The 12,448-nt window shown below is 40.0% G+C and overlaps 1 protein-coding gene across 1 annotated transcript in view; it reads right to left on the bottom strand.

The window, feature by feature from the left end:
• Positions 1-8,500: 8,500 nt before the first annotated feature.
• The window catches only part of UGCG (UDP-glucose ceramide glucosyltransferase), a 33,716-nt gene continuing 29,768 nt past the window's right edge, over positions 8,501-12,448 (bottom strand). Inside the window, exons 8-9 of the mRNA XM_069962140.1 lie at positions 12,236-12,425; positions 8,501-11,315 (exon numbers count right to left, since the gene is read on the bottom strand). Coding sequence (XP_069818241.1) covers positions 11,145-11,315; positions 12,236-12,425 — 361 coding nt within the window. The 3' untranslated portion in view covers positions 8,501-11,144. The remainder of the gene's footprint in view (positions 11,316-12,235; positions 12,426-12,448) is intronic.

The following is a 12,448-nucleotide window of genomic DNA, read 5'->3' as shown; positions in this document are numbered from 1 at the left end:
ACCCCACTGGTGAGGGGCACATATGTGCAACATGTACCTTGAAAATAAAAAATACATTTTTTTAATTTTCACGCCACAAATGTGCCTATCACCAGGGGGCCATATCCCCGCTGCCCCCCTCGTTAGATTCCTTATGGGGTGTAGTATCCAGAATGGGGTCACTTGTGGGGGTTTCTACTGTCCTGGCCGCACAGAGGCTTTGTAATTGCATCATGGCATCCTCTAATGGGAATGGCGGCCATACCTATTTAGCTGGGGAAAAGGGACAATTCTAATTTATTTGGGGGTATTAGGCCAATTATTAGTTTATAAGGTTGAAAATGACAGGTGTCCATCAAATTCAACCTGTGTTGATCCAGAGGAAGGCAAAAAAAAACCTCGTAAGGCAGACGACAGTAGCCTCATCACAGGGGAAAAATTCCTTCCTGACTCCATAATGGCGATCAGAATAATCCCTGGATCAACGTGACCCCTGAAATAGGAATAAGGGACAGAATTTAGATAATGTGGAACTCCATTGACGTGTGGTGTGCCTTGAAGTGATCCAGTATGCAGAGGCCGGGTGATCAGGACAGGTGTCACACTGGAAAATGGTGTCCTTCCTGATCTCCCTGTTACCCCACACTCTGCACTTCTTCTGGGGTCTCCTGTTTTCCACTATGGGGGACGTCACCTGGAAAATGTTATCCTGGTGCGATACGGGGTCCTTCATATCCAGAAGCGCTGGGTCCGCTCCATGGCTGCTAAATATTAGGGCTCTATTACTGCTTCTGATATTTTCGGATCGTGCCGCAAGCTACAGCAGCTCGGGCAGTGAGGGATCGGAAGAGGGGGGCGCTGGTATAAAAGTTATCCCCGTACAGGTGGTAACCTTTATCCAGCAGTGGGAAGATCAGTTCCCAAACGATCTTCCCACTAACTCCGAGGATGGGGGGCATCTGGGGGCAGGATTCGGGTGTCCCTTCCTTCATACATTGTAATGGTACCTGCACACTGCGGAATCGAGAAGGATAACCCTTTGTGCATTCCGCAGCTGGCACCCACTGGTGAACTGATGAAGGCGCGCGTCTCCGTCCGTGTCATAGACTCCATTCTATGCACAGGCCGATTCCGCCCCCTGTCCAAAGAATGAACGTGTTCATTCTTTGGACGGACAACGGAATCCGGCAGTGCATAGAATGGAATCTATGACACGGGCGGAGACGCGCACCTCCATCAGTCCGCCGGTGAGTGCCAGCTGCGGAATGCACAAAGGGTTATCCTTCACCATTCCGCAGTGTGCACGTACCCTAAATCTGTAAGTGCACCCTGAGGTACACTCACAGAGTTTGGAGAATTTCACGCCATACCGTGATCTCTTATTGGGACGGTACTGGCGGAAAAGACGTGGCAGCACACAGTTATATCAGGTACTGTCTTTCCTTCCCAGTTAGTGTATTTATTGTTTGGAGAACTTTCTCACTACTGTTTAGATACTTTCATTTATCTGGGTTTAGTGCAATAGCAGGAGACATTTAAGTGCAATACAGAGCACCAAAGCCAATACCATCCTGTAGGCAGTGTTCACACTAGTAGTGGATACCTTTACATCTTATGGATACACTGTTGTATCTATATTATTTTTGTATATCTTGACAGTACTCCTTGTGTGCATGAATTTTACTCCATGTTGTGATTTTATTGTTATTTGAGATAATAAAGAGATTTACATTGATTAAACAGTAGTAAGCCTTTTGTTTAGGAAATTGTTGATAGTGACCCAGGCAGGTCAGGTGGTCTTTTTAGGATATATCTCTGCTGATTGAGTCTGCCTCAGACAGACCTAATCAGCAGAGTATTGATGTATGTTTGATATCACTGCATGGAGAATTGTCTAAATTATTATCATAAACCATTATTGATCCCAAACAGCGATCGTCTAGAATTAAAAATAACACAAAACTCCAAAATTGCTGATTTTTAGTGATATAATTTATAAGATAAAATGAAATAAAAAGCAATTAAAATTTCCTATTCACCCAAGTTTGGTACTCTATACCGTTTGGTACTCCGTAAAAAGTTACAAGGTTATAAAGTCAGAATATGGCAATTCAAAGCCTTGTTTTTCTAAAATTCTTAATTTTTTAAAATGGAAAAAGTGCTAAAAAAAAGTAAAAGTAAAAAAGAAAAAAGTGCTAAAAGTTTATAAACTGCCTATCACGGTAATCATACTGACCTAAAGAATAAAGATTACATATCAGTTTTAATGCAAAATGAACAATGTTGGAACAAAATTCCTCAATAGGTACAGAACTTTTTTTTTTGTTTTGCTGTATGTTTTATGATAAAAATGAAGGATGTCATTAAAAAGGTCTGTTTGTCCTGCAAAAATAAGCCCTCATATGGCTCATTATATAGGAAAATGATATAACTTTGAATGTGAGGAGTTACAATTTTGCCAAAAATATTTTACGGGGGAAGGGGTTAATTCCAACAAATGCGATAATCGTTTTGTGTAAACACAGCAAACGATCAGGCGATGAGCGAAAAATCGTTCATTTTGATCTTTCAACATGTTCTCAAATTGTCGTCCGTCAGTCGCTTCGTGTAAACAGTCTTTCAAAGGTTCACCCTATGTGAAAGATGGGCTTAAATGATCTTAAAAACGATCGCAATAACGATTTTTCTTACAAATCGTCTAACGATTTTTCTGCGTCTAAATGCTGATCGTTATAAAAATAAAATCGTTGCTTCAAAATCGTTAATCATTCGATTGGGCGAATTATCGTTCCATGTAAACCCAGCATAAAGCTCTTCCACTTTGCTGCTACTGTACAAGTTAGGTGTGCAGCTAACCAAAGGGTGCTGTTATGCAAACTTTTGGTTGTCTGCACTTAATCTTTATGTGCCAAGAATCATCAGCAATCTAAGGTAAACCTGTTTACGACAAAGCACAGGTTTACCACATACCATAAGATGCTACCACAAAATGTACTAGCATTCTTAGAATTAAAGACAGGCACTTAAATTCTCTAGCTAAATAATATGTCTTGGAGAACAGCATGTACAGCACAACCCCATGTGCATGCACGTTAATAAGTTCAACTATCGCCAAGCATGATGTCAACGAGCAGAAACAGGTCTTGGCAACCAGCCAGCGTTGTGATTTGTCCATCATATTTACAGTTGGGCAAAACGCGGAGTATATAGGGTTGTCTGCTGACAGCTTTCCTGTCTCTGATATCTTCCATTGTGTGCGGAAGGAGTTTAGAGTTGGTGAAGAAGTAAGCACTAACAAGCAACAAGGGCTTATTAACCCCTTCCTACCTGTATTGTTGCCCCTGTCCTCTGTCGTTATATCTAATTGTTTCCCATATTGCTGGAATAGACTTGTCCAACCCCATTACTGTATCTATAGTCACCCCTGTTGTACCTGACCATCGCTCCTGTTAGTGTGCTTAATATTTGGCATGGTTACCGTACATGAAATTTATAAGCTTTGCTGGTAAATTTTAGGCCTATAACATCCTAAAAAGGATGCTTATGAAATAATGTAGACAGAGTAGACATATTGGAAAGGAGAATTCTCATATATGTTTTGCGAGGTTATAATTTCTTACACGCAGAAAAATTAAAACCTAGAAAAATGCAAATATTTAAACTTTTTAGGCTATTTTAGAGTTTTTTCCCAAATAAATGAAAGATAACTGGTTAATGTAGTTCAAGTCTTCTGATCTGTCCAGTTATTGCTGGGTAGCTTTTCACTTCACACACAAGCAAGAGGATTGTTGGGAAGCGTCTGCACTGTTGCTTGGTAACAGCAGGGTCACAGTTCAGAGAGGAAACCAGTAAGTAATCAGATGCATAGAGAAGAAAAATGATGTAAGATATAAAAGTGACGTAAGCTTCTTTACGAAAAACAGCATACTTGTTCTTGGTCGGGGTTATGTCCCTGATTTTTGTAATCTCTGTGATCTGAATTTTAGTAATGCAAAATAAAACTTTTTGGGAAAAAAAAAGAAAAAAGAACTACAGCTCCCAGCATGCTCCTGTGTGGCTGTGATAGAACTACAAACCCCAGCTTGATCCTGTTCGGCTGTGGTAGAACTATAACTCCACCATCCTAAGCCACCCCCAATGCTCCTCCCCTGGACCAGAGACAGATGAGCAGTATGATCCTCCACTCCACCTCATAGGGGAAAGACTGTCTCAGCATGGCAGCCGTTGGCACCATCCTCCAGCTGCAACAGCTCCCCGTGGACCAGATATTGCAGCAGCATATAGTCTGGCCCTCCTCCGCTCTGAGGGACAGTCTACTGCAGGGGCGTAGAGAGTGGGGAGCAAGGGGAGGCAGCTGCCCCAGACACAAGCCATAAGGGGGCGCCAGCCTCACCTGATAAACAATGCCTCTGTTAGTAGCTTTAGCCTGACAGAGGTGAGGAGTGTATGGAACTTCGCACATGCATAGCACCTTTCGCTTTAAAAGCTGCTGACAGTAGTGCAGAATGTGCAGGGGTCAGGGGGTGTTAGGAGCCTCTAGATCCCTGCTCTGTGCTCCCTGTGTGATACGAAGGCAGGAGTTATAGGTATTTGGCTGACTCCACCTCACACTACATTACTGGATTTTCTGACAAAGTGGGACATTAGATCTGCATAACTAATAACTTCCTGGGTCCCCTGCTGTGTCTGTGTCCCCTGCTGTGAGGCCCCGAACTCAAGATACAGTGCAGGCAGCCACAGTCCACACAGGGTCCTGAGGCTGATCAGCAGGAGGACCCCACAGGTGCAGCTCAGTCAGCTCGTCTGGTAACAAGCGCTTCCTCCACTTTCCCTCCTGGCTGCTTCTGGCAGAAGTGACTTTTAAGCTACCTGGTTAGTCCATTCACTCTTATTTACTGCACTTGCTTGCCTCTCCATTGTATAAGCATTAGCAGAGTGTATTAGAGCAGGTATGGGGCCTGGTCAGATATTTGTGGTGAGAGGAGGCAGCTCTGGGACATGTTACATACATGATATAGTGACCCTGATCTCCCTGGTATCTGATGGGGCTGCAGTCTGTTATCCGTTGATAAGAATCCTGATCCTGAACGGACCAAAGCATGGAGCTCACAGGCAATAAATACACCTCATAGAGCTGATATTACAAGCTCCCATGGGTGCAGTGTGGGCATCTCATCATAGCACTCTGAATACTTCCACAAAGTGCCTCCTCTGTTCACACAAAGGGGTAGTGCAGCGGTTTTATGCTTAACACACATAACAAAGTTATATAACTTTGTAATGTGTGTTAATAAGTTGTCTGGGAGCTGGGAGTGACAGCCTGCACAACCAATCACTGCCCACGGTGCAGCAAAATATATAAAAATTTAACCGCTGGATAACCTCTTTAAACGCTTTTTGCTACGTGAAAGAACTTGGATGCCTTAGGCAGTAGGGTAAAACTGCTTCCTTTGTACCTTAAGACATAACATTTTCTGAGCTGAACTGTTAAGACCCATTTTGTAATCAGTTTTTTTAACTTTCTGCATAATTTAAAATTTTAATTGCATGACCAATAGAATACAATATTTTAGGGTATAAACCCACACACCGTATATGCAGCAGATACGCAACAAATACGCAGCAGATTTGTTGGTACAGATTTCATGCTGTGTTCAGTTATTTAGATCTAATCTGCTGCGAGTTTGCTGCGAGTTTGCTGCGTATCGCAGCAGTAAATACGCTGCATATACGGTGTGTGGGTTTATACCCTTACAGTCAGACTCTATTTGTATATATTGTTAGTGGATATCAGAAAGCTGTTTGCATGGTATTTGCATTCACTGCAGTGCATTAAGTACATTTCTCACATAATCAGGCATCATTATTGAAATATTTAGACAGGTTATTTCTGTGCAGGCATATGCAAAGATAGTGATAATGCATACTCAGGTGACATGCTGCTGGCATTTGCATGTCAACACTATGGGTGCTAAACAAGTCATACTAGCAAAACTACTCTTGCTTTACACTAAAGGCCAATATAAAACACAGATGTTTGTAGTCTACAAGTGTTGAACCACACCAATTTTACTATATAGAGCATAATAATTCTTAGAGTACTATTACTAACCAGTAATTTACTTTCTTTGAGCCCATGACTGCACCCTTACTACTCCCATTGGACAGGAAACAGGATCCCTGGATCTTTAAAAAGCAGCAAATGCCCCTCCAACCCTGGTTCTTAGCAAGGCCCCAGGAGCGAGGCTTTCAAAGAGATATAGCACAACATACCTACATAGATCTCAATCTATCTCTAAAAATTTTGTTTTTTTACATATGCACAAACCTTTATAATAATTCTAAAGGACTTTAAAGAGTACTATAAAGGGCGGGTTATAGGCTGGGTGCAGTCATGGGCTCAAAAAAAATAAATTACCAGTTATTAATTTATGTTCTCTCTCTTTGCCCTATGATAGCATCTATAATGATGGAAGAACGTGTGAGTGGTACTCCAGGTAGCTGTTCTGCTAATTTGGTCACTAGATACTGATTAGCCTGATCTCATCTCTTATCATGTCTCTCATATTCTTCATCAAGGACTCTGTTCGTGCATCCACCACATAAAGCCTTATCATAGGAGCTACTAAGTCTATTGCATATAGGACAGTCCCTACTCTTAGGACAAATTTTTTTTTTTTTAGGTATTCTCCTACTCAAATAGAAAAATAGACCCCTCCCACCCCACCATACTGCAGAAGCCTCTGAAACTGCGACCTCAGCAAATTCAGCACCTTCTGACTCCATGTTGATTACAAAGATATATATGGATATATATGTGGATTTGGAGTCAGAACAAGCTGCAGAGTGTACAGCAGCACCAACAGTAGTAAGTATGCAGACCACAGCAGAGGACACTCAACTCTGAGAGTTTCTGTTGCACTTTTGAAAACTGGCACCAAAATTTACAGTCTGGATCCACCAGTAAAAATCTGTTGGATTATGCATGCTTACTTGAATATCTGCAGTATGCCAATTTTCACGCAGAATTTCTTCTATGTTTTGATGAGGTTTTAAAATGCTATTCTGCATAAAACTTGAGTGTCTACTTACCCCCATAAAACAACCATATTCACATCAGAGTGAATCAAAAAATTTTAACTCCTTCAAGACCGAGCCCATTGATGCACAGATGTCCGGGTCAAATTAATGCAATGTTCCTCCCCGCCTTCTAAGAGCCATAGCGCTTTTATTTTTCCACCTACAGGGCTGGTTGGGGTGTCATTTTTTTGCACCATGATCTCCAGTTTTTAATATATTGGTGTACCGTGTAACAGAAAAATTTAGACTGCTTTTTATAAATTTTTTTCCTGATATATAATTTATTAAAATCAGCAATCCTGGTATTTTTTTTTCCATTCACCGTGCCGGAACAATAATGTTATATTCTAATAGATCGGACAATTCTGCATGCTACAATATATAATATGTTTATTTATTTATTTTAATATTTCTTTAAAATGGGCAAGGAATTATTTTAAACTTTTATTGGGAGGGGGGTTTATAAGGTCTTTTTAATACTTTAAAAAACATTTTTTTTTACACTTTTTTCACTGTAAAACATGCAATCAATAGATTGTATGTACTGATACAATAGCTCAGTGTTATCGCCGATCTATGTACGCCGATCTATGTATAGAGCCTGCCTGAGAGCGGACTATGCACGGATCACAGCTGCCTCTCATTACCTTCGACTCCAGGCACTGATGTGTGCGGGACCGCTCTCAGTGCAGCGGTCCTGCACACATCAGTAAGCCCCTCAGTCAAGAACATATATATACATTCCTACTGCACGGGGTATGTGCAGTAGGAACGTATATATATACGTATTACTGACGGGAAGAGGGTTAAACTATAGTAGGGCTAAATGCAGTAGAGTCAAGAGCCGTATATGGACTATGTTCACACTACGGAATTAGAGCGGAAATTTCAAGCGGAGGCCAAGACATATCAATACTTTGGGCACACGGCAGATTGAGTTTGTGAGTCAACCGTGTGGCCTTCACTTAAAATTTCTGCGCGTATTCTGTGGTGTGAACATACTCTATTAGCTCACTACAGGGCAATTTGCTTATTGGTTTCTCTAGTGGGCCCTTAGGAACTGTAAAGCATGAAATTTGGTAACTTGGTAATTTATACCTTTTTTGGTACTAGGTTATAGTACTAGTGAAGATACAAATGCAATTCTTTGGAATAACCCCCCCACACACACACACACACACTGTATTTGCCAGATCTATATATAGTAGATATTATTTTAAAGTTTTCCCAAACAGTAATAAAATATGTTCTGTAATGCTTAATAATATCCCAAATACAGGAAACAGTAATTTCCTTTAATAAACCAAAATGTTCCTGCGGTAGAAGAATGAGTTTAAGAGCTTGCTCATGTTAATTTGAAAGCAACAGCAGATAAACAATTTACTGGAAGTAATTCTGGGTGACTGCTATCATTCGAAAGACCAAATGACCAAATACCACATTTCATCTTTTGATTGTGAAAGTTTATTTTCGTTTTGAACAACCAACAAGAAACAATTATTTTAAATAAACATTGAAAATATTCTACACGTTTTCTCATTTGCATCTACTAAGACCATTTTAAATTATACACAGTATTTGGAATTCAAAAATTCTGCTTGTGATACTCCCATACTGCTGAAAGCAACAAATTTCCAACAGAAAACAGCTTCAACTGTGCGCTTCAAGGAAGCTTCATTTTTCTTTTTGCTTCCATAAGCAGATGTACGAGAAGTGCAAAACATTATGGTTATATGTAGAAAACATAAAAAACCTAGAAGTCTGTCCAGCCTTCAGTCTGTAGATACACTGCATACACTAATAAGCTTCCAGATAGTACAGTGTATGATGGGGATTAGCAGCGTATTGGATGGCATCAACCAAACTTCACTAAGCATTAAAAACAAAACAAAAAAAGTACAAAATATAACAAATAAAGAAGCTTATTTTATGAACAGCTCATGTGGGTCACAACTAGACTGGCTTGCAATGTGCCATTTCATCGGGGGATCACATCCCTGATTCATGTAAAGAATGCGAACATGCAACAAAAGCCTCACCCCACCTAAGCAAAACAGATGCCCTTCAAACCAAAAACATGATGTCATAAGGCAAAATATTAAGCTGGCTAGGATGGTCTCAGCCAAAGAATAGTTTACAGGGAAAGGGACATTTGGGCAGACATATACATCTTACAACATATATATCTATAGGCTCAGTAATAGAAAGGTAAGTGCCGATACAAATGTTAGAAGAGGTAATTATTGCTTTAACAGATGGTTAAGTTCTCCGGCTATATACTGTACATAAAAGTAATATAAAAAAGTTATTAAAGAGTGAGACCACTAGCCAGCTTATCTATAGCATGAAGCAAGATGGGGGTGACATAAGACGTACGTACATGTACACAATTTAAAGGCTTATGCATTTCCTGTTCACTTCTTTCAAGAGCATATACACAACCAAAATATGCCCAGTTCACCAGAGCTATACAGGAGATCAGACATAACAGCTGGAAACAACCAAGTACAAACATTACAGTAGCAAGGAATAATATACAGCATGCATTTACATCTATTCACATTGTTACAAGAGCCTAGATTTAAACAAACACACACACAATCCAACTGTATAAAGCAGACAACCCAGCAGTAGACGTGTTTGAGAGCTAATAAATTAAGACTGTTTACAGCTTTTCAGGTACGTCAAATACATCCTCACTTTTTTGTACAGGTTTAAATATATATATATTTACAATATTTACTGAGTATTTCATTTTGAATATTATACATGCATTAAAAAGATACTAAATACAGGTCAGAAAATGACTCGTTTTAGCAATTTTATGTGGAGTAAGAAAATAGTTTCAATGAGTGAATTACTAAACTGCATTTTATCATATGTATAAAGAGAAACAAGCAGAACAGTTAGGCAAGAATAAGAATAAAATAATAAAAAAGGAAAAAAAGTAACAAAAATCACCTCACCAGGAGGAAGTCTGGAGTTAAAGGCTAAGGCTAGTTACAGCATTGAGATTAGCAAGATTCCCAAATGGGAAAAATATTGAGCAATGGCCTTCAAGAGCATGATGAGCCATATGGAGCAATCAAACAGTCTACTTTTGGTTAAGTGCAGTAACAGCTAGGAAGACAATCCAACCTTACTAAAGCTACGTACACACTGTTATATTGTGGTGCTGTCATTTGGGGAGGGTGGGGGTGGACAAGATCAAAACATCCCAAAGAAAAGAGAAGTATAAAAGGCAGACCTTTCCCACTTCCCAGTTAAAAATCACAGCATGATCCCAGAGCGTGAACCCAGCTTTCACTTCCAGATCTCGACCACATTTCCATTTACCAGTCACAGTGTAAACAAAAAGCTAATATTTATGAGAATGCAAACTACCACGTTGCAGGGAAGTTATGATTTCATCGATCATAAAACACTGATACAGGGACACTGGTTCCCACCGATTCCACAGCTTGCATTCTCTAAAAATACTCAAACAAAATGGCAGCCTCCAATGTGTAGAATCAATATCTTTTTGCTAATGCATTTTTCACATTACCATTCATATACTGACAGTTTCACAACTGGTGTTATGTTAAGAGGTAGCCCAATAATTTGTCCAGTAATGGAGCCATGTTTTGTTAAAGTAGGAGTGAATCAGTGTGTGGAGGTTTTCTACCTTTACAGATATTCTCAGGTTAGAGGTCAAATGCATTGCTGTTACTGACCTACTGTTCCTTGAAAAGCAGAAAAAAAAAAAAAACCAAAACGTGCAACCTTTTTCCACTTACGTCTTCATATTGAGATATAATGCACTATTAGCCTTCTGCCTTCAATGCCATTTACTGCAGAGCACTTATATTCATTCAGTTTTTGTCACCCAAAAAAGCCCCTATATGGCCCAGATCACAAACATCTCATCTTCACAGATACAAGTGCCATGCAAAATAAATTAAGGATCAGAGAGCAAAACATACATGTAAAAACTATTCAAAAGGTAGTTTCTTTCTTTCTTTAAAAGCATTCGTATAAACATAATTTATAATACTTTTTTTCTTCCTTTTTTTTCTTTTAAATATACAATTAAAGGTCCAAAACTATACATCTAGGATTTCTTCTGCTGTGCCTCCACATCGTAATCTATATCTTCCCGTCCTCCAGCTGATGGTGGGATCCCAAAGGGCAGATAAAAAGATATATATTGTCATAGACTCTCTGATGAACCATGCAACTGCATAGTCCAGTTTTGAAAAAGGAAGAGGCCCGCCCTGGTGGAGACAAAGAAAACACATTACTTCCTCTATGTTAAAGACAAGGTCACTTTCCAAAACGACATGATTCATAAACCTCAACAACAAGTCAGGGGCTGTGGCACCAGTAATTATACTATGTGTAATAATGGAACTTCACTTTTATATAGATTACACATTGCAGCTCATACTTCCCACCTCTTGACAAGTGTCATTGTGACGAGATCACCAGTAAAGATGAGCAAATTTACAGTAACCAGAGATGAGCAAATTTACATTACAAATGAACTGCTTTGCCTGCTCAACAGTCTACTCATACGCCGGATGCCTTTAATCTCCATGCCGCTCTACCCTAGATGCCTGGAAAAGCAGGATCCAGTCCTGGGAAACTGGGAGAGGTTTCCCAGGACTGGATCCAGCTTTTCTAGGCACCCAGGTGGAGCGGCACAGAGATCAAAGGCAGCCTGCGTATAAACCAAGTGCCGAGCAAACAAATCGATTAACATTGTAATGTAAATGCGCTCATCTGTAGTAATTACTGTAAATTCGCTCAGCTCTAGAAATAAAGAAGCAAACTGATTATCTCGGAAATCCGCTCCTCAGCCTTCTGCCTTTTAAAATGACTGTCACTCCTCCCCAGGTGTTGAGAAAAGCCTAATCAGACCAGGAAAACTTCTCCCAGTTTCCCTGGACTGGGTCCAGCTTTTCTCAGCACCCGGGAAGGAGCGGCGGTCAGTTAAATGGAAGCAGGCTGATGAGTGGATTTCAGAGATAACTAAGCTCTTCGCAGTTTCTGTACATTCGCTCATCTCTAGTCACCAGTGTTATCTACTTATGCCACTTGTCTGTACTTTATTGTTATAGCTGATCAAAGTATATCCTCTTAAAAGGACAGCGAAAGCATAAAAAATAGTGATCCAACACAAAACAGGACGCACCTGTACACCACGTAGTTGAATGTAATCAAATATAAACCAAGCCAAACAATGACACATGAAGAACACCATGATGTCCCATCGGAAGATGTGGTGTGCGGCCCAACCAATAATTAAACTTGACACGAAACATTCAGAGATAGGTTCACATACGATTGTGGCAGGTACCATATTGATCCTAAGCTTAGTCCATCTGCAAAAGAATAAAATCAGTTT

Source organism: Dendropsophus ebraccatus, chromosome 3, assembly GCF_027789765.1.
Source record: "Dendropsophus ebraccatus isolate aDenEbr1 chromosome 3, aDenEbr1.pat, whole genome shotgun sequence".
Classification (NCBI taxonomy): domain Eukaryota; kingdom Metazoa; phylum Chordata; class Amphibia; order Anura; family Hylidae; genus Dendropsophus; species Dendropsophus ebraccatus.
The sequence above is the reverse complement of the archived record's forward strand: the minus strand, read 5'-3'. Positions and strand labels throughout refer to the sequence as shown.